Below are 22,931 nucleotides of genomic sequence, written 5' to 3'. Positions count from 1 at the left end.
TCAAGTAGAAGCCTTACCTTCTGGTGACAGCAAAGCACAGTGTGCACATTCCATGCAAGAGTTCTGCAGCGTGCTGCAAAAATGTGGCCATCTTGGGATTCTCGTCCACTGGTCCTTGCACCGAGAGGAAGCAGCCATGAAGCTTGTTGATCAGACCTATGTTCACCACGTAGCTAGATAAAGGGGGAAACGTGTGTTATCAGTCTGCATAGACTGGCAATAAAAACTTACCTTCAAAGGTAAGTTTTAAAAACACAGGCTTAGACCCCGCTACCAAGCAAGCAACACAGGTTTGGGTAAAGCATCTCAAGTAATACTTTCCTTAGATTTAGTCCTGAATAATCAACTATTTCTGTTAAGTGATTCTCTTGCCTCTTTTGGTTATTCTGATGCTATTTTTCAAGGAAGATGAGCAAAAATGACTATCTGATCATTTTTAGTGGTCTAAAGCATCTGTCCAACAGTTGAACTGATTTATAGTTACCTCAACACTCTTGAAAAGCAATACTTTTTAAAAGTACCAGAGAGCCCAATTTGCTAGAAGGTAGGGGTTCAGAAAATAAGATGACGCTCTTGTAACAACCTAAATTTCTTTTTTTTTAAACAACCTTTTACCATTTCTAATGCCAACTATAGATTCTCTATTTTTCAAAACCCTATCACCTTAAGAGTATAACAGTGAGAATCTAATTGCTTTCTGTTATGCAAAGTACCAGTGTTGCCAGTTGACAATAACATTTAAGAAGTCACTTTCATCTTTTCAGCCCATTAAACAGCTTTCCAGAGCTGTTTATTAAACTGGACCAAAAATAATGGCTCTTTTATTAGCCTGCAAAACAGCTATTATTGAAAATAGTATTTTAAGACTATAAATGACCTTGTAGATAAATCAGCCTTAGCTTAGAGATTGTATACGGACTCAGTGCTGCTGTATTTACATGTATGAAAAGGTAAGACTTCGAATACAGCAATTCTGAACATCAACACGTTAACTTTTAGCAATAAATGCAAAGGAATTGATGCTTCTGCTCACAAGTGAACTATGATCCTCATCACTATTCATTTGCCAGTACCCCTTTTTGTAAAAGTAAGGAAAATCTGAGGAATAATTCATGTTTGGAGCTTTTTCCAAGTTTACTACTTAGAAGGTGCAATATAATGCCCCCCCTTTTCTCCTCTTATATTAGGAAATGTATTTACCTGGGCTACTGAATATCTCCTACAGATTTAAAATTGGGAAGTATGAAATGGTTACCACCAGATCTTTATCTTATAATGAAGGAAACCGACACACTGACATATGCACTCAAGGTATTTCCTTTTGTTTTTTTTTTTTTCTATTTGATTTTTTTCTCTATATGACTGACAGTAAACTGAATTTCATTCAACTATTTTAGGCATTTTCTATATCATGGAAAATGTCTTTGTGGGCATTATATTTTAAACCTTTAAAAACTGTATTATTGAGCAGTTTTAACATAACCCCCCCCCCAAAAAAAATTACTAGGATAACAGACTCCCATGCATTTACCATCCATCTCTGACCACAATCAACCATGGCCAATCCTCCCCATCCACACTATCTTGCATAATGGATAAGCAAATCTAAGTCATTATGTCATTTCATTAATAAATGTTTGTATCTCTAAGAAACAAGAATTTAAAAAAACCACAATACCATTACAACTGAAAATAACAGTAATTCCTTAGTACCATCAAGTAACTAGTACTCAAATTTCTAAAAGTATCATAAATGCCTTAACATTTTAAATAGCTGTTTAAAAATTAGGATTCAAATAAGAACCACACCTTATAATTGGTTACTATATCAAACTCTCTTCTTAATCTCTATGTTACCCCTCCAGCTCTCTTTTCTTCCTTTGCAAATTTATTTGTTGATAAAACCTGGTGGTTTATTTTAGTTCCCACAATCTAAATTTTGCTGATTATATCCCTGTGTTGTCATTTACCGTATTTTTTGAACTATGTATTTCCTGTAAAATGATCTAGATTCTAGAGGTCCGATTGCATACATGAATATCATTTTTTTTTTAAATGGGTGAATAATTTTCTGCCAGTGGAATATTTTTAGAGTTTCTGGTAGTTTTCAGCATCCATCACTATAAACCATGTTGGGATGAACATTTAAATACAAATCCTTGCCAGATTTCAAGTTACTTTCTAGATGTAGGATTATAGAGCCAAGGAGTATGCAGATTTTTAGAGTTCTTGATATGTACAGCCCCATTACATTAAAAAAAAAACAACCCTTGCATCAATTTATAGTCCTACCTATAGGGTATGAGAAAACCATATTCACTGTGTAGGGATTGGCATTACTATTCCCATTTGATAGACGAGGAAGCTGAGGCTCAGGAAGAGTGAATCAGGAGAGATGTAATATCCTGATGTCTTCTGACTACTGATAAGAGTGTCCATATACAAGATGAAAAGCTTTAATGTGGACTTGGAATGTATATCCTGGGAAACATGATTCTGTGAATTCTCCAGGAAATGAGCCTCTCCATTTGTTTTACCATTTGAAATTTAAAATGGGTCCCTCTGTAGCTTTTGCTACTAGGATTTATAAGCTGAAAGATGAAGCTGAAACCCCAACTGAAATGTGGTGCAAAGGGGTTCTATTTCTGACCTAGGTTGAGTAAACTCATGAAATTTCATGGTTTCAACTATCTTCAATATGTTAATAACTCTTTCCTATCTCTGTGATTACTTCTTTTCTGAACTTCTTTCTAGAAAGTCTAGGTTCTGGATATTTCGTCTTGGGGGTTCCAAGACACTTCCACCTAGGTATGTTCAAACAAAAACTCATCATCTCTTCTCCTGAGATCTCTCAACATTGTCTAATTGAATGTCACCAATTCATCCCATAAATGATTCAAGAGATGTGTGGATAACTATTTGTAATCATGCATTAATCCATTCAATCATTTCTAAATATGACACTGATACTAACCTCAAAGACCTCTTAAGGTAGAAACTGACACCTAGCAATTTCTATAAGAGATATGTTCAAAGTATTATTTACAGTTTAGCAGGAAGGCCTAATTTTGGCTCAATGAATCAGGTTATTTCAAATCTAAATGCCATTACCAGTATTCTGGAGGCTGAGAGACAGAGTTTGGGTCATATATTTTTGAGGGGTGGAGATCTAGCTGCTGTAGTGTGTTCCAGAGGCAGTGAGCTTCTGGACTAAACAATATGAATGGCTCATCATTTTGATAGAGCAGCTCTTGATTTTGATAGATATAGTAGATCACCAGTTGTGCAGTGTTTTTTCTGGGAGTATTCCCAGAGATCTAGTCTAGAATCCACTCTTTCAGTCCTTGCAACAATTTTTTTAAAGATTTTATTTATTTATTTGAGAGAGAGAGAGAGAGAGGCAGAGGCAGAAGCAGGCTCCATGCAGGGAACCCGATGTGGGACTTGATCCTGGGACTCCCAGATCACACCCTGGGCCAAAGGCAGGTGCTCAACTGCTGAGTCACCCAGGTGTCCTGCAACAATTTTTAAAAAATTGTTCCATGTAAATACTTTCTGCCTGGGACGCCTGGGTGGCTCAGTGGTTGAGCTTCTGCCTTCAGCTCAGGGTGTGATCCTGGGGACCCGGGAACGAGTCCCACATCGGGCTCCCTGCATGGAGCCTGCTTCTCCCTCTGCCTGTCTCTCTCTCTCTCTCTCTGTGTGTGTGTGTCTCTCACGAATAAATAAATAAAATCTTTAAAAAAAAATCCTTTCTGCTTAAAGTAGTTTTGTTGGTTTGTCTCCTACAAATGAATTCTGATTATAACAAAGGCCAATAAACAATGTTCAACCTCACTAGTGATAAACACAATGTAAATGAAGATGACACAAAATACCACTTCACACATATCAGACTGGTAATTAATAAGTGTGCTAACATAAAACAGTGATAAGGATATAGGGATATGGAACTCTCAACCATTGCTCATGAGAAATGAAATTTGTATAGTTACTTTGTAAAAACGATTTGGCATTACTTTGTAATGTTAAACATACATTTATCATAGCATTCATACATTCCTATTGTAAGCATGTAAACTCAAGAAGCTCTCAGGTGCAAAAAAAAAAAAAGATTTCTATAAGGCTGTTCCTACATCATTGCTTGAAATGGTGAAAAAGTAGAAATTATTGCTCTCAGGTGGAAAATGGATAAGCATTGCTACTATAAACATCGGCGTGCAGGTGTCCCGGCGTTTCACTGCATCTGTATGGTTGGGGTAAATCCCCAGCAGTGCCATTGCGCTATTGCTGGGTCGTAGGGCAGGTCTATTTTTAACTGTTTGAGGAACCTCCACACAGTTTTCCAGAGTGGCTGCACCAGTTCACATTCCCACCAACAGTGCAATGAGGGTTCCCTTTCTCCGCATCCTCTCCAACATTTGTGGTTTCCTGCCTTGTTAGTTTGCCCCATTCTCACTGGTGTGAGGTGGTATCTCATTGTGGTCTTGATTTATATTTCCCTGATGGCAAGGGATGCGGAGCATTTTCTCATGTGCATGTTGGCCATGTCTATGTCTTCCTCTGTGAGATTTCTCTTCATGTCTTTTGCCCATTTCATGATTGGATTGTTTGTTTCTTTGTTGTGGAGTTTAATAAGTTATTATAGATCTTGGAAACTAGCCCTTTATCTGATACGTCATTTGCAAGTATCTTCTCCCATTCTGTAGGTTGTCTTTTAGTTTTGTTGACTGTATCCTTTGCTGTGCAAAAGCTTCTTATCTTGATGAAGTCCCAATAGTTCATTTTTGCTTTTGTTTCTTTTGCCTTCATGGATGTATCTTGCAAGAAGTTACTGTGGCCGAGTTCAAAAAGGGTGTTGCCTGTGTTCTTCTCTAGGATTTTGATGGAATCTTGTCTCACATATAGATCTTTCATCCATTTTGAGTTTATCTTTGTGTATGGTGCAAGAGAGTGGTCTAGTTTATATACAATGGAATATTCCTCAGCTGTTAGAAATGACAAATACCCACCATTTGCTTCAACGTGGATGGAACTGGAGGGTATTATGCTGAGTGAAATAAGTCAATCGGAGAAGGACAAACATTATATGGTCTCATTCATTTGGGGAATATAAATAATAGTGAAAGGGAATAAAAGGGAAGGGAGAAGAAATGGGTAGGAAATATCAGAAAGGAAGACAGAACATAAAGACTCCTAACTCTGGGAAATGAACTAGGGGTGATGGAAGGGGAGGAGGGTGGGGGGTGGGGGTGACTGGGTGGCGGGCACTGAGGGGGGCACTTGACGGGATGAGCACTGGGTGTTATTCTGTATGTTGGCAAATTGAACACCAATAAAAAATAAATTTATTATTTAAAAAAACAGGAAAAAAAAGAAAATGGATAAGCAAACTAATTTATACATTTAAAAGAGTCTAGAGCAGTTAAAATGAATTAATCAGATATATATGCATCAACATAAATAAATCTCAGCAACAGGTCAGGTGAAAACAGAAGTGGAGAAAACAGTATGATGCATTTATGTAAACTTTAAATACACAAAAAAAATAGAAGGTAGATAATGTACTTTAGGGATATTTGCTTGGTCTCCAAATACATAAAAAGTTTACATAAATATTTACATAAATATACACATGTATATTTTTATATATAGCATGTATATACATAAACTTACAAAAAAATGCATGGAAGTGATATACACAAACTAACATAGTGATTTACCTATTGAGGGGGAATGAAGGGGAGGGGATGAGGATGGGGATTTAGCTGTATCTGCAACGTTTGGTTTCATACCAATAAGACAAAAGATCTAAGGCAATAAGATGTTACTGAAAAACGTTATCAGTTGGTTCTCAGGTGTTAGGTGTATGAGACTTTTAATGTGCTGTTTAATTTGGTTCACGAGTATTTTGTTGAGAATTCATACATCCAACATTCATTAGGAATATTGGGCCATAGTTCTCTTGTCTTGTAGTTCCTTTTTCTGGCTTTGGTATCTGGGTGATGCTGGCCTTGTAAAATGAGTTTGGCAGTGTTCCTTTTCCTTCAACTTGTTTTGGAATAGTCTGAGAAGGATTGGTGTTAATTCTTTAAGTATTTGGTGGAATTCACCAGTGAAACTATCTTGCCCTAAGCTCTTCTCTGTTGTGAGGTTTTTGATTATTGATTCAATCTCCTTACTTGCTATTAGTCTGTTCAGATTTTTCTCTCTCTTTTTAAAAAGATTTTATTCATTTGTTAGAGAGAGAGAGAGAGAAAAAAACAAATGAGCACAGGTAGAGAGAGGACAAGCAGGCTCCCCACTGAGTAGGGAGTCTGATGTGGGGCTCAATTCCAGGATCCTGAGGTCATGACCGGAGCGGAAAGCAAAAGCTTAACTGACTGAACCAACCAGGCGCCCCTCAGATTTTCTATTTCTTTATGATATATGGTCTTGGTAGTTGTAGTTGTATATTTCTAGGATTTAGCCAATTCTAGGTTGTCCAATTTGTTGGCATATAATGGTTCATAACAGTCTCTTATGATCCTTAGTATTTCTGTGGCATTAGACATAATGTCTCCTCTTTTATGTATAATTTTATTTATTTGCATCCATTCATTTATTTCTTTATTTACTTTAATCTTTATTACTTCACTTCTACTACAACTAAAGTTCTTCATTTGAGATCATTGTTTCTTGATATATGTATTTACCAATATAAAACTCCATTTTAGAACTGCTTTTTCTGTCTTATAAGGTTTGGCATGTTGTGCTTCCATTTTCATTTGTCTTAAAAATATTGAAAATTGTCTTTGATTCATTGATTGTTCAGGACTGTGCTGTTTAATTTCTAAGTCTATGTAAAATTTTCAGCTTTTCTCCCATTATCATTTTCTAGTTTCATAATACTGTGGTAGGAAAAGATATTTGATGAAGTTTCTATATTCTTATATTTGTTGAGACTTGTTTTGTGGCCTAATATATGATCCATCTAAGAAAATGTTCCATATGCACTTGAGAAGAATATATATTCTGCTCCTGTTGGATAGAACGTTCTATATATATTAGGTCCTCTGGCCTACTGTGTTGTTTAAATCGGCTGTTTCCTTATTGATTCTCTGTCTGGAAGATCTGTCTATTGTTGGGAGCGGAGTATTAAAGTCAATAACTATTACCATGTTATTGTTTATTTCTTTTAGGATTTGTTTTATATATTTAGGTGCTCCAGAGTTGGGTACATAAATATTTATCACTGTTGTATCTTCTTAGTAGACTGATCCCTTTATCATTATACAATGACCTTCTTTGTTTCTTTTGACTATTTTTAGCTTAAAATCTATTTTGTCTGATAAAAATATAGCTACCCCTACTTTCTTTTAGTTACCATTTCCTTGAATATCTCTTCCCATCCTTTTACTCTATGTCCTTAATGCTAAAATGAGTCTCCCGAAGGAAGTATATTGTTGGATCTTGTTCTTTTATCCATTCAACCATTCGATGTGCTTTGATTATGGAATTTAATCCAATTATACTTAAAGCAATTATTAATAATGACTTACTATTGCTATTTTGTGTTTTCTGATTGTTTTGTACTTTATTTCTTGCTTCTTTTTTTCTTGCTCTCTTCCTTTGTGATCTGATGACTCTTTGTGGTGGTGTGATTTGTGGTTACCACGAAGCTTAAATAAAATATATTTATTATATTCTATTTTAAGAAGGTAAGTTTGGCAGCATATAGAAACTTTATCCTTTTACTTCTTCCCTGCTCACATTTTAGGTTATTGATGTTGTAATTTATATTTTATAGTGTGTATCCAATAACAAATTACTGTAGTTATGGTTACTTTTAATACATTCTATTTTAACCTTTAAAACCTTTAAATTAGGGTTATAAGTGAATTGTGCACCACCATTACAGTATCAGACACTGAGACTTTGACTATATGTTTGCTATTACCAGTGACTATTACACATCCATCTGTTTTTGTTATTATCTTCCTTTTGTTTCAGTGTGAAGAATGCCCTTAAACATTTCTTGTACGGCAGGTCTAGTGGTGGAGAGCTTCTTCAGTTCTGTTTGGGAAAGTCTTTATTTCTCCTTTATTTCTGAAGGAGAGTATTACCAGGTACATACAGCATTCTTGGCTGACAGTTTTTTCTTTCCATAGTTTGAAAGGCTGTGCCTTGATGTTGGATGGGGCTGCAGGATGCACTTCAGCTAGGTTGCTGGCTGTGCTCTGCTGGTGGGCACGGCTGCCAGCTGGATTCTCTGGTTGAGAGGGGCTCCCAGCTATATCTCATAGTTGGGTGGGGCTATAGACTATGCTTTGAGGCTTCCCAGGATCACTGTTCAGGCTTCCAGGTTATGTGTGGGGCCACAAGCTATGATCAACAGCTGGGCAGAGATGCTGGTTTGGCTACAGGCCAGACCTGCAGAGCTGCAGGATGGACTTCATGGCTACTTGGGTTCTTTGGCTGGCTGAGACTGGAGGTAATGCTGAGCAGCTAGGAAGGGATGTGAATTGCTTCCCTGCCCTGGTGCAGCTACAGAACGGGCTCTACAGCCAGTACAGCCTGGTGACTGAGTAACCAATTCAGGCAGATCTGCCAACCACGCTCCTTGCCCAGATGGGACTATTGGTTTAGCTCTGTGATGGGGCAGAAATGCCATCTGGGATTTCCGCTCAGGAATCAGTCCAGTAGGGTTTGAGAACTGACTGCTGTCAGTCTCATTGGCCTTTCTCTCTTTCTATTTGATTCTTAGTGGGTAAGCCCTGCAGATTCCCCAGTGATCCTCAGAGGGCAAAACCCACGTAGGCCTCCTATGATGTCCCACAACCCCAGGTGAGCTGATGTGCACTTTGGGCTCTTTTTGCACTGGAGAAACTATAGGCTCAGTGGGACCCTCTCAGGTTAGCACTGTGCCAGCCTGGGGGTGGGGTGATGTGGTCAAGAGTGTTAGCTCTTCCTTTTTTACCCTTCTAAGCAGTTCTTCTTGGTCTTGAGGTCTAGGGAGGGTACTTCAGCCTCACCCACCTTCAATTTCTGGTATTTTCTTGATGGTATCTCATCTATGGATAGTTGTTAGTTGGTCGTCTTGTGAGGGAACTGAAGTTGGCAGGAATCTATGTTGCCATCTGGTCACTGACACAATCAGTGCCATAGTACAGAACTAAGATCTTGTAAACAGAGACATACCACAAGGAATTAACACTTCTCCAAACAAGCAGAGGCATCATCTGCAGCACTGTGCTTCCACTTCATAGTACAGGATGGTTGGTAATGTTTTAGTGCATTCCATTCACATCTCAGCAAAGCTCCGGACACGTAAAGTCCAAGATCAAGGGGCTACAACACTGAACTCCTTTGAGAACTCTTTTTTTTGGTTTTCATATGGCTGCCCTTTGGCTGCCTCTTCACACAACTGTCCCTCTGTACATTTGCCTTGTGTTCTTGATATGAAGAGCTTTTACAATTAAAAAGAGCCAACATCACAGTTCAAAAATGGGCAAAGTATATGAACAGGCAACTCACAAAATAACAGAAATTGCCGGTAAACATTACAAAATGTTCAATGTTACTACTAATATAAAAATGAAGCATTTTCACCTCTCAATTTGGCTAAAACTCAAAAAAATGATGATATATGATATTGTGTAGACTGAGGGAACAAGGATATGCTCATAGGTAATCTTTGCGTAGGTTAATTTGGCAATGTAGACAAAAACTCTTAATGCATATTCTTTGACCCCGAAATTCTACTTCTCCGCATTTATTTTAAGAAAACATCAGTTGCAGGGAGAGTTGAGTGTACAAAGATGTTCTTCCCAGTGCTATCTATAGTAAAAAACTAGGATAAATTTACATGAGTAATAAAAGGTCATGTGGAGCAAATCATTGCTACATAATGAAATACTTGGAAAGCCAGCAAAAAGTAATTTGCAAGTTTCTGGTGATTTAGAAAAATAAATAAAAACATGATAAAATAATATGTACAAGTATTACAGTATTTTTTATAAAGAAACTGAATGTATATGCACCAAAACCAACCCAGTGATTATCTTTTGGGTGGCAGGTTCAAGGTAATTTGTGTGTGTTTACAAAAATATCCATTGTTCTGTGTTTTCCAAATTCTTTTTCTCACTGAGAGAAACTTTCTAATTAAGAAAGAGAGGTTAATTGAAAAGGAGAAATGAGAGAGAAACAGCCAAGCCACCTGCTACTGCAAGAGAGCCTCAACACTTAGAAACACAGCAGTAAGCTGTGCGCACTGGCAGTATCGTAGCCAATGAGGTTTATCCGAGGTGCGATTATTGCTAATAGAAACACAGCAGTAGAGTAAAGGTGATAAACCTGAGATGCAGAGGGCGGGCAGAATCAATACATAGTAAAGAGTGACCTGAATACTGGTTTGGAAAGGGTGTCTCCGTGAGGAGTCTGACGATGTTCAGTCGGCTGGCTTGAGTAACTGAATGGGACATGAGCATCACTGAGAAGGAACGGAGGACACAGGCAAAGGAGCTCCTCTGGGTGGAAAGATTATGTGCTCAGTTGTGAACTTGCGACACCTCCTGTGCCTAAGATCTCCCCTGGCATGTGGCTTTGTTGGCCAGCAAAGTGCTAAGGTACAGTTCTGTAACTTCTTGAATAGATGCCTTACATTTGATAACTTTCGATTCCAGAAGACTGGTATCAGTGACTTGGACTCATCTATTTGCCTTTTGTATGTACAGTTTGTTTCTCCTGTTTTATGAGAGACATATACATTTCTTTTTTTTTTTGAGACATATACATTTCTAATTGGATATGATGAAAAGAATTGTGCTTCAGCAAAAGACTCCAAAGAGCCAAAGCAACTGTGTAAAAGAAGAACAAAGATGGAGGCATCATCTCCTGATTTCAAACTATAAGACAAAGCTACAGTAACCAAAACAGTATGGTACCAGCATAAAGACAGACACACAGACCAATGGAACAGAATTGAGAACCAAGAAATAAGGCCATGGGTCTATAGTCCACAAATATTTGACAGGAAAGCTAAGAATACTCAATAGGGAAAGGATAGTCTCTTCAATACATGGTGCTGGGAAAACTGGAAAAGTACCTGCAGAAGAATGAAACTGGATCCCTATCTTATACCACTCACAAAAATAAACTTGACATGGATTAAAGACCTAAATGTAAGACCTGAAACCATTAAACTCCCAGAAGGAAACACAGGGAACAAACTCCTTGACAGTGGGCTTGGAAAATTTTTTTTGCATATTATACCAAGAGCATAAGCAAGACAAGCAAAAATAAACAAGCAGGACTACATCACTTAAAAGCTTCTGCACAGCAAAAGAAACAATCAACAAAATGAAAAGGCAACCTATTGAATGGGAGAAAATATTTGCAAAATATATGTTAGATAAGGGGTTTAATATCCAAAATACATAAGGAACTCCTACAACTCAATAGTAAAAACGCAAATCATTTGTGTGGAGAAGAAGAACATATATATGGCCAACAGGTATAGGAAAAGATGCTAAACATCACTGATCATCAGGGAAATGCAAATCAAAGCCACAATAAAATACCATGTTGTCCTTCTAGAAATGGCTATTATCAAAAAAATGAGATAATTTTGGCAAGGATATCAAGAAAAGTGAATCCTTGTACACTTTTGGTGGGAATGTACACTTAACATGGCCACTATGGAAAACAGTATGGAGGTTCCTCAAAAAACTGAGACTAGAACTACTACATGATCCATCCATTCCACTTCTATGTATATATCTGAGGGAAATGAATCACCATTTCAAAGAGATATCTGCACTCTCATGTCCACTGCAGCATTATTGAGAACAGCCAACACATGGACACAACTCTTAAGTGTCTATCACTCAAGACACGTAAGATGAATGGATAAAGAAAATGTGTTGTGTGTGTGTGTGTGTGTGTGTGTGTGTGTGTGGTGTAATGGAATATAATCCAAAAAAGAAGGAAATCCTGCCATTTGCAACAACCCTGATGGATCTTGAAGACATGTTAAATAAAATAAGTCAGATGGTAAAGACATATACCGTATGAGGTCTCTTACATGTAGAATCTAAAAAAGTTGAACTTCTAGAAATAAAGAATAGAATGGTGGTTACTAAAGCCTGGGGGCTAGAGGAAATGAGATGTTGGTTAAAGGGTATAAGAGTAGAAACTTCCATTTGTAAGATGAATAAGTTCTGGGGATGCAATATACAGCATTGTGACTATAGTTAACAATAATATATCATTTACTTGAAAGTTGTTAGGAAAGTAGTAGAGAGAGAGAGAGAGAGAGAGAGAGAGAGAGAGAGAACGAACACAAGAATACAAGGGGAGCAGCAGGGAGAGGGAGGAAGTTTCCTTCAGGGTGGGAGCCTGACTCAGGGCTCGATTCCAGAACCCTGGGATCATGATCTGAGCCAAAGGCAGATGCTAAACTGACTGAGCCACCCAGGCGCCCCTTGAGAGTAGCTTTCAAATGTTTCACCACACATGCGCAAAAGGTAATGATGTGAGGTGATGGAAGAGTTAACTAACTATAGTAATTGGTTTGCAGTATATATAGGTGTCAAATCACTACACCTTAAACTTCTACAATGTTATATGTCAACAATATCTCAAGAAAGCTGGAAAAAATAGAATTGCAATCTGCTTCCATCCTACAAACAATATTGCTTTCAGAGAACTGTGCTAAACACTGGAACTGCCAATATTTTCATTTTATAGAAGAATGTTCTGGTGTTTGACAGCCAAACAATATTTGGCTATTCTGTTAAAGATCTCTTCATTTTTGTACCCCAGGACCTTGTATGGTATCTGGCACAAAGTGCTACAGGTGACCGACCATAGTATGAACTGATAAATATCACTGCGAATCCCTTAGATCTAGACACTGGGCAAACCATGTAAAATAATGAGAATAAGTGCTGGTATTACCATCTTAGTTAGAAATCCCCTTGCCTCTTTTATGTCAGATGAGGAGAAGGAAGGGACATATGTTAAGGCGGTATTTACTGCTCCAGCTCTACTTCTGGAACACAGGGCACAGAACGGCACCAAAGGCTGTGCTGGAACTCTCTCTGGCCAGCAGGGACTCTACAGATATAGACTGACAAAAAATTCCCAGGTTATGGCAGGAAACAGAGTGAGATTTCTTGTCAGCTAGTATCTGAGAAGGTGAAGAAAGCAGGAAATAATCAGACGTGTTCCATTTGCCTTATTGGGCAGATGTAGAATACAGCTTGTGGTTCTACCATAGGCATCACGAAGCCAACTAACACTGCATCACATATAAGAAAACAACCTTTACCAACAGTGGCTCAAATCTGAGAGAGAGGGGCAGAGTTTTTTCTAAAGGACTTTGATTGTCAATCATCCTTTTTAAGTTACGGGAGATTCGGTTTGGCAGATTACATACACTGTTATTTTTTTCCTTTCTTAAGGATCTGGTAACTATAATAACATGTGAAAACGCATGCACTTTCTAGCGGAAAGCCCATTAGAATTACACTGAAGCATTTGGCTGGTCCAGAACGGCATATAGCTGTGCTGTCTGGTGGGAATCCAGGGCTGTTGCATCACGGGGCAGCCCAAGGGAGAAGGCTGGAACAGAATGGCACGTGTCAGCAGAGAGGGCGAGGTTCTACAGTGACCTATGGCGAGGTGGAAATTGAATGGGATCAAGCAACTGAGAGAAAGGCCAGGGAGGGTAAGAGTCAAGTGCTGTAAGATAAATGGCTGTGAACCTAAAGGGCTTGGTACTCTCTAGCAATAAATATGCTTGGGGAAAGAGGGCAGGCAGAGGGAAGGGAGAAATGAACAAAATAATCAAGAGCAAGAAGATACTGAATGAAACAACTGTTCTCAAGAAAGCACTATAAGAAACCAGAGGAGATTTATGAACTGTTTTGAGGCAAATGCAGAAGAGGGCATTCTCTTTTTCTCCTATTAACCTGCCATGAGCTTCAGAGCAACAAACTGCATGGATTTTGGAAACCAGAGATCAGTGCTGATCACAGAAAAGCTGCTGATAGGTGGGGCAGGTAACTGATGAACACCAAATGGAACTCTTTTGGGAAATCAAATGTCCTACCTGATTCAAGATTCATGATGGAAAAAAAGGATTCAGATGTCTGAATAGGAGAAAATGTCCCTGGAGAGAAGGTGACTTCAGAAGTGACCTTGAACAGGTGTCAGAAATCGCTACTATCTGCGTAATGGGAAAGCACGCAGGTTTTGGGAGTCCAGCTAGACCTGAGTTCCAATTCCAAATCTCCTACCTACTTTTGAATTTATTACTTAAACTTAGGCATGCATTTAATCTTTCTGAGTAATTTTCCCACCTACGAAGTCTGAATTAGAAATCCTACACCAACAGGGATGCAAAGCCTCTATTACAATACCTTACACATAATGAGTGCTCCATAAATGGTAGCTATTATTAAGTTTGAACCAAATTTAAAATCAGAGATGACCTGAAATAGGGGGATTCTCAGAAATTCTTGAGTTGGAAATAGTTGACAGAAAGTTATAAAAGCTTGAACGTTATATATTCTAACATCAAATATCTGAATATCAAGAATGACAGATGAACTCTAACTGTATTGCTTTTCATTAATGGGACCTTTCTTCTCTGGGGTACCAAATGTAGTGTATTTTCCACCAGGAATTTATGGATTTTGTTGTGAGAAACACTGCCGTCACATACACCCTGAGATTTAAATTATTTTAATATAACATTTTTTTAAAAGAAGAAAGTTTGAAGAAATCTAGTAATTTTACCTGATGAGGTCCTGAACTCGACTGTTAAATGCATCACCTTGTGAAGGTTTGTTTTTCATTTCCTGTGTCGATATTTTTGGTGTAGCTGGCCGGCTGCTTCCATCTGGTCGATTGGCAATCAGACAGCTAAAAACCACAGCACTGACTTTGAGAAGTCCAGTTGTCAAACCTTCAAAAACTTGCTTATTTGTATTTCTTCCCAAAATAGCATTATTTTCATCTGGAACATAAACCTAGGTGGAAAAAAAAATAGAGTAATTGTATTTCAGAAAACCACCAGAAATGGACAGAGATAATATGGGAACTTTCTGGAATCATAAATAATTTTGAAATTGTAGAGGTGGCTAGCTAAATGTTTGAGTGTTGGTTCTGAAGTTAGGTTGCTGGTAAGTTCAAGTCTCAGCTTTGTCCTTACTAGTTGAGTGCCCCTGAGCAAGGTTACTACTTCCAAGTTCCACATTTCTCATTTATAAAACAGGGACAACGACAGTGCCCATATCCTAGGGTTCTTGTGAGGATTAAGTGAGCTAATTCACATAAAGTGCTTAACTCATGCCTACGTACTCAATAAATATTATTTATTCAATTGAATATATTAAACATTTGTAGGAGCCCAGAGAATGAACCAGTTGGTAAACTGATAAGCAGCATTGTTTTCTTGTTAAAGTGAATTATCAAAATATCTAAATTCCTCTATTAAAATGAAATTTGTATTTCTTATCACAAAATGACAAAAGAGTTTTTTCCTAATATATAGGGTCATATTCAGGTATCTTTGTGTATAGTTTACAGGAAGTAACGTGGGTAAAAGTTGAGACTAGGAGTTAGAACGTGGGCTTGGGTTCTGTCTCTGCAGCTCTGTGGTCTCAGACAAGTTCCTTAACCTTTCTGTGTCTCAGTTTCCTCAGTTATGAAATGAGAAAAATCATAATCGTAGCAGAAAATCAACATATGTAAATTCTTAGAACAATGTCTAGCACATAGGTAATCCAACTGCTACCCTTACTAGGATTCCAACTATTACCAGGAGGAACTAGTGTATACGGACATCAGCTCTCACAGAGAAGGATGACATAAGAAGCCAAGAGCTAGATACGTAATTACCAGGCTGGGGCTCTGTGCCCTTGGTCTGTGATGCCGGCTACGGATATGTAAGGGCTCATTCTTCCCAGGAAGAGGAGGGGCTGCCTCCTGAAGGCTTGAGTACCAAAAGGGGCAGAGACAATAAGCTAAGGGTGAGAAGAAAGGAGGTCTGGACTGGGAATCAGATGGTACTGTATTCGAGATTTGGTTTTTCCTCCAGCGGGTTACATGACTTTAATAATTTTACCTTTCTTGGTTTCTATATCTGCTGACCTGCTGGGACAACTATAAAGTGCAAATAAGATAATGAAGGGGGAAAACACCTGGCAAACTATTACATTTCACAAATGTACTTATTTGGGAACAACTGGCCTTTGCTTATTCTCACTCTACACCTGTACCAGTTCTATCGGAAGCTAGAGGAACAAATGATTATTGGATTAAAAAACAGGTTCTTTATAAACACAAGCAAATGTTCCTTCCATTCCTTTTGTTAATTTACATATTCCATGAAAATCACTTTTCTGAGAATAGCCTATTTAGGACTGTTGGCCATAAATGATCTCTGACCACTAAGTCAGTCCCAAGCCCAAGTAATTTTAGTAGAATCTTTCTGCAGTGTGTACTCCATTTACTGACGAAAGTTCCCTCTGAAACTCTAAAGTAGCTATAAAAGAGTCCACGGACTTCTTCAGACGGTGACTAGTGAAACCTAGCCTGTCCCAGTATAGAAGGTGGTATCCGAGGAATGGGGTTTGAACCTAGGATTTCTAAGTAAGTCGGGATGAGCTAGGTTATGCTGCAGTGAAACACTCCTCAAAAACGTCAGTGGCTTCAAACAATAAAGCTTTATTTTTCACTCACATGACATGTCCATCTGAGGGTGTTGTCCCTACTCTGGAGTCCAGGTAACAAAGCAACTACCACTTGTAGCAACAATGATCAATAGAGCTTTCTACGATGATCAAAGCGTTTCAGTCTACGCTGTTCTATATCTGCATGTGTCACTCGTGGCGGTTGAGCACTGGAAATACTGGTTAATGTGACACAGACTGAATTTTTAATTTCAACTAATTTTAATTCTAAAGTGGTTAGCGTATCAGACAGTCCAGAGCACTGCAGGTCACAGTGGCAGAGAAGAAAAAAGATGTCGGCAAGGTCCTGCATCCACACTGAAGGCATCACCTGCTCACACCTTGTTGGCTGGAACCAAGCCCCGTCCAACCCAACCACAGGGGAACCAAGAGGCGTCATCGTACTACGTACTTAGTAAGAGGGAGAGGGAGAGAAGCAGAATGTTCGGTGCACAGGACTGTTGGCTGCACGATGCTGTTTCTCCCATCGTGACTCTACGAGCCTCGTCACAGTTACCCTGTAGAGCAAATGAGGATCCTATTTACTTTCTTATGCACGTTTTTGGTTTCGGTTGGGTAGCTTTTTTTGAATGCTGAATTTCCTATTTATCTGTCATTAATTCATCATCAACCTTTCTGGTTCAATTGGAATTTCTCTCAAGTTCAAATACATCAGGGATTGTTGGCTCAGTGGACAGTGTTCCTGAGGCCGACCTGCTTGCTCTGTAGGCTGCTACGTGCCCCTCGCTTTGAGCTGGCCTTTCGTCCTCATCGTAAGAATTCCTCCCATCCCCTCCTGGGTTAGATTCCCTTTATTTCTTGGATTCCATGTCTTCTTTTTCTTCCCATTCTCTTGTTGAAGAATATATTCCAACAGCTTTCTAAGAAAGGGTGCGTGGGAAGAAAAATTTTGAGACCTGTGTGTCTGTAAATATCTTTATTTCATCCTTATACTTGAATGCTAGTTTGGCCGAATAGAGAATTCTAGGTTGGAACTAATTTTCCTTTGGAGTTTTAAAAGACTGCTCCACTGTTTCCAACTTCAAGCACTGTTGTTAAGAGGTCTGATCTAATTTGTAACGTTTTTGTACATGGCCTATTTTGTCCTCTCTGGGAACTTATAGAAGCTTATCTCTAATTTCCTGTGTCCTGGTATACGTCTTTCTTCTTTCTTTCTTCCTTCTTTCTTTTTCTTCTTCTTCTTGTTCTTGTTCTTCTTCCTCTTCCTCTTCCTCCCCCTCCTCCTTTAGTTTGCAAAAACTCTGTGGTCTTTCTAATCTGTAAACCATGTGTTTCACTTATGGGGAAATTTCTTGGATTATTTCTTTGCTAATTTCCTCTCATTCATTTTCTCTGTTGGACTTTGGTCCTGAACTAAGCCTGTAATTTTCTTATATTCTATTTTCTCCTGCTCTTCATCTCTTCGTTTTTTGTCCTACTTTTTAGGTGATTTCCTTAACTTTATTTCCAGTCCTTCTACTGAGTTTTTCATTATATTCCAAAATTTCTGAAGGTTTTTTTTTTTTTTCCAATTTATTTACTTGAGAGAAAGAAAAAGAGTAGCATGCATCAGGGAGAGGCAGACGGAGAGGGGGAGAGAATCTTTTTTTTTTTTTTTTTTTTTTTATTGGAGTTCAATTTGCCAACATTTAGCATAACACCCAGTGCAGGGAGAGAGAATCTTAAGCAGACTGCACTGGCACAGTACCCCACGAGGCTTAATCCTACCACCCTGAGACCATGACCTGAGCCGAGACCTAGAGTTGGATACTAAACCAACTAAGCCACCCAACTGCCCCTAATTTCAGTAGCTCTTTTTGGCTCTCTGTATGTTTTTAGTTTTTTTTGTTTTGTAGATACAGTATTTCTCATCTCTGTGAAATTATACTTTTTTAAGATTTTGTTTCCTACGTGGTCTTTGTCTCCTGTGAGTTCCTTCTCTATACTTTAGATTTTAAGCTTTCCTTAAATATGTAGCCACGTGTGACTTTCTGTTCACATGCAAGACTGATGGCTAGAGAGATTAGTGTATCACAACCTTGATCCAGTTACAAGCTGGATACATACTCTGCACGAAGGGCTTCAATCTGGGTGACTAACAGAGACCTAGCTTTCCCACTGGGGAATCCCAAGTATTAGTGTTTATATGTCTGTTCTCCTGTGTAAGTTCATTTCATTAGAATGAAATCCTTTATCTTCTAAGCCTGTAGAATATAACATGGCCTGCCCATTTCTACAGAGATTCACAGAAGAGGCTGAGTGGCTCATTACTTAAGAAGAGAGATTCTCACTTAATCATTTTGTTTTTGTATGACTTTTTGTGGCTGTATACAGTGTCCTAATGCCTAGTGTAACTTTGGTTCAAACTCTTGTTTCCTGCCATGGCTGCAGGGAGCAGTCACTTGGCGATACACATGGCAGATGAATTCTAGGGCATCTAAACTGCCTCTTATTTAGACTATCAACCAATTACTCTCTTTCCAGCCTCATTCTCATTCTCATTTTCTGAGATACCTGGTGACTCTAATTCTTGAGCCTTTTGGGGTTCTGTAGCACAAATTTTCTCCTGGTATTTTTCTTCCTGTTAATTTAGGTTTTAGCTTTTAGGTAACCGTCTTTCAACTACCTGCTTTAGGGATTAAAACATATTTGCTTTCCTTTGCTTCCCATTCTTTTTTTGTTTTTGAGGGTTCAGGTCTGTATCTATCTACTATAATATTACTGGGGCCCCCAGGCAGAGAAAAATGTAACTTATGTGTTCGAATTCCCATGTTTTAAAATTATCTCAATAAATCCACCAAAATCACAGCTTTTTCTTTTACACATTACAGAGAGAATATGAGAAATAATTTCAGGGTAATGTCAGGTTTCTTCATTATCACAAATTTTCACCATCCTTTCTTTTTAAGAAGCTTATACTGATTTTCTTTTTTTTTTTTCTTGTACTGATTTTCATCAAGTATTTCAAATAAACAGGATGCATGTGTGTTTGGTAATCTTTCACTTAATTAGAAGTACTTTTAAGGTGCTCTGCTCACCTTAAGGGTCATTCAGACCCTACAGACTCATTTTACAATGAACTGTAACAAATTGTGGTTTTGTCGTTTATAGAAGAACAGAAAGAACAATACAAAAGAGAAAAGTGGTGACCATTTTTGATGCAGGCAGTAGCAAAATGTGACACTATTTCTGGAATCACAAGGAAGGACAGATAGGAATACAAAAAGGCACTGCAATGTGAGAATCAGTTATTGCCTACATCTCATCTTTATTTCCTCTGAAATTATTATTTACTACATATCAGTATAACTGCTTATGCTCAAAATGACAAACTAAAGGTACTCCAAGGGGGTGGGGAGCTAAATTATGAGCCATACTCCCTGGGAGAGGTTGTAAGAGAAGGAAGGATGGAGACTAACATCTATGAGGTTTTTCTACTAAGCAAAACTGCTTAAGTATTTTTCTTGTATCATCACATTTAATTTTTTACAGATTAATACTTCAAATTCAGAGATATCAAGGACATGCCCAAGTTTCACAGTGAGTTAATGGAAGGTCTGGGAATTGAATCTGAGTTTATTAGACTTTAAAGCCTCTGTGCCATCTCTTACCCCAAACGGACTTCCTCCCATTGGGTAGCTCTTTTACTGAGGATTCAGCAGAAACTATCTTTAGCGGAGGGAGTGAAAATTGGTAATGGGCCTAACAGCCCTTCTCTGGGAGGGAGGGGAAAGGTGGTGGAGGGGGCCCAACTCACCTGGCCCCACAAACTTACCTCGGTACCTTTCAAAACATCCTGAACACCTACAAATTTGACCTGAGACTTAAAGAGAGAGCAGCTGAAATGCTACAGAGAGAAAAGTTTTTGCTTTTAACAAAGTAGGAAGACGAAAAAAAATAAGAAAGAATGAGGTGGGGGAGGGGAACCGTGAGTAGCCAGGGACGCGGGGCGGTGAGGCCTCGGGACAGGACAGTGCTCCCGGGGAAACCGGGCACCATGACAGGAGGGCCGTGGAGCTCAAGATGCCCGGAGTCACTGGAGGTCCTAACGATGAGGGTTAATGAGGTAGAAGAAAGAGTGAGTGACACAGAAGACAAGTTGATGGTAAGGAAGGAAGCTGAGGAAAAAAGAGAAAAACAATTAAGAGACCAGGAGGAAAGGCTTAAGGAAATAAATGTTAGCTTGAGAAGGAAAAATGTATACCTAATTGGGGTTCCAGAAGAGGCTGAGAGAGAGAGGACCACAAAGTATATTTAAACAAATCATAGCTGAGAACTTCCCAAATCTGGGGAAGGAAGTAGGCATTCAGATCCAAGAGATAGAGAGGACCCCCCCCAAATCAATAAAAACCGTTCAACACCTCGACATTTAATAGTGAAACTCACAAATTCCAAAGATAAAGGGGAAATCCTTAAAGCAGTTCAAGACAAGAGAATCTTAATTTATATGGAGAGAAATATCACATTAACAGCAGACCTCTCCACAGAGACCTGACAGGCCAGAAAGGTCTGGCAGGATATATTCAGGGTCCTACATGAGAAGAACATGCAGCCAAGAATACTTTATCCAGCAAGGCTCTCATTCAGAATAGAAGGAGAGATAAAGAGCTCCCAGGATGGGCATAAACTGAAACAATATGTGACCACCAAACCAGCTCTGCAAGAAATATTAAGGGGAGACGCTGTAAAAGAAACAGGGAGCCCAGATAAACAATCCACAAAAACAGGCACTGAAGAGGTATTATGATGACACTAAATTCATATCTTTCAATAGTTATTCTGAATATGAATGAGCTAAATGATCCCATCAAGAGACACAGGGTTTCAGACTGTATCAAAAAAGCAAGACCCATCTATTTGCTGTCTACAAGAGACTCATTTTAGACCTAAGGACTCCTCTAGCCTGAAAATGAAGGGGTGGAGACCATTTACCATTCAAATGGTCCTCAAAAGAAAGCTGGGGTAGCAATCCTCATATCAGGTAAATTAGAGTTTATCCCAAACACTGTAGTAAGAGATGAAGAGGGACACTATATAATACTTAAAGGGTCTATCCAACAAGAGGACCTAACCCTAATGAGGGAGCTGCCAAGCATATCAATCAATTAACCAAAGTAAAGACATACTTAGATAATAATACACTAATAGTAAGAGACTTCAACAAGGCACTTTCTGCAAATGACAGGTTTTCTAATCAGAACATCACCAAAGAAAAAAGGGCCTTGAATGATACACTGGACCAGATGGATCTCACAGATATATACACAACTTTCCATTTGAACGCAACTGAATACACATTCTTTTCAAGTGCACATGAACTTTCTCCAGAATAGACCACATACTGGGTCACAAATCAGGACTCAATTGATAGCAAAAGATTGGGAATGTTCTCTGCATATTTTCAGACCACAATGCTTTGAAACTAGAACTCAATCACAAGACAAAATTTGGAAGAAACATATGGAGGTTAAAGAGTGTAAACCAGGAGACTGGAGAAAAATTATTATTTTTAATTTAATTAATTTAATTATTTTTTTGGATTTTATTTATTTATTTGTGAGAGACACAGAGAAAAACAGGCAGAAACAGAGGCAGAGGGACAAGCAGGCTCCAAGAAGGGAGCCCAATGTAGGACTCAATCCTGAGACTACATGTTCATGCTCTGAGAGTGAATGAAAGAGGAGAGATCACAAGCAATACCAAAGAAATACAAAGTATTTTATTTTTTAAAGTTTTATTTTTTTTATTTATGATAGTCACACAGAGAGAGAGAGAGAGAGAGAGAGAGAGAGGCAGAGACACAGGCAGAGAAGCAGGCTCTATGCACCGGGAGCCCGACGTGGGACTCGATCCCGGGTCTCCAGGATTGCGCCCTGGGCCAAAGGCAGGCGCCAAACCGCTACGCCACCCAGGGATCCCCAAACTATTTTAAAAATGTATTATGAGCAGCTATATGCCAACAAATTAGGCAATTTGGAAGAAATGGATGCATTTCTGGAAAACCACAAATTACCAAAACTGGAACAGGAAGAAATAGAAAACCTGAACAGGCCCATAACCAGGGAGGAAATTGAAGCAGTCATCAAACACATCCAAAGACACAAAAGTCCAGGGCCAAATGGTTTCCCAGGAAAATTCTATCAAATGTTTAAAGAAGAAATAATATCTATTCTACTAAAGTTGTTTTGAAGGATAGAAAGGGACCATATA

At 38.6% G+C, this 22,931-nt stretch overlaps 1 protein-coding gene and 1 non-coding gene across 14 annotated transcripts in view; one reads left to right on the top strand and one right to left on the bottom strand.

Moving 5' to 3' along the window:
• SCAPER (S-phase cyclin A associated protein in the ER) overlaps positions 1-22,931 on the bottom strand; it is a 435,057-nt gene that overhangs the window by 60,433 nt on the left and 351,693 nt on the right. For all 13 annotated transcript variants that reach the window (XM_035708613.2, XM_025472080.3, XM_035708615.2 and 10 more), the window contains 2 exons: positions 14,785-15,017; positions 18-173 (listed from right to left, as the gene is read on the bottom strand). In XM_035708613.2, the coding sequence (XP_035564506.1) occupies positions 18-173; positions 14,785-15,017 (389 nt within the window). The remainder of the gene's footprint in view (positions 1-17; positions 174-14,784; positions 15,018-22,931) is intronic.
• On the top strand, positions 10,242-10,381 carry LOC112676209 (U4 spliceosomal RNA). Its single transcript, XR_003146380.1, has one exon. It is a non-coding gene; the product is annotated as a U4 spliceosomal RNA (small nuclear RNA).

The sequence above is a fragment of the Canis lupus genome, chromosome 30 (genome assembly GCF_003254725.2).
Source record: "Canis lupus dingo isolate Sandy chromosome 30, ASM325472v2, whole genome shotgun sequence".
Taxonomy (NCBI): Eukaryota; Metazoa; Chordata; class Mammalia; order Carnivora; family Canidae; genus Canis; species Canis lupus.
Note: the sequence above shows the minus strand (reverse complement) of the source record. Positions and strands in the feature narration are given on the sequence as shown.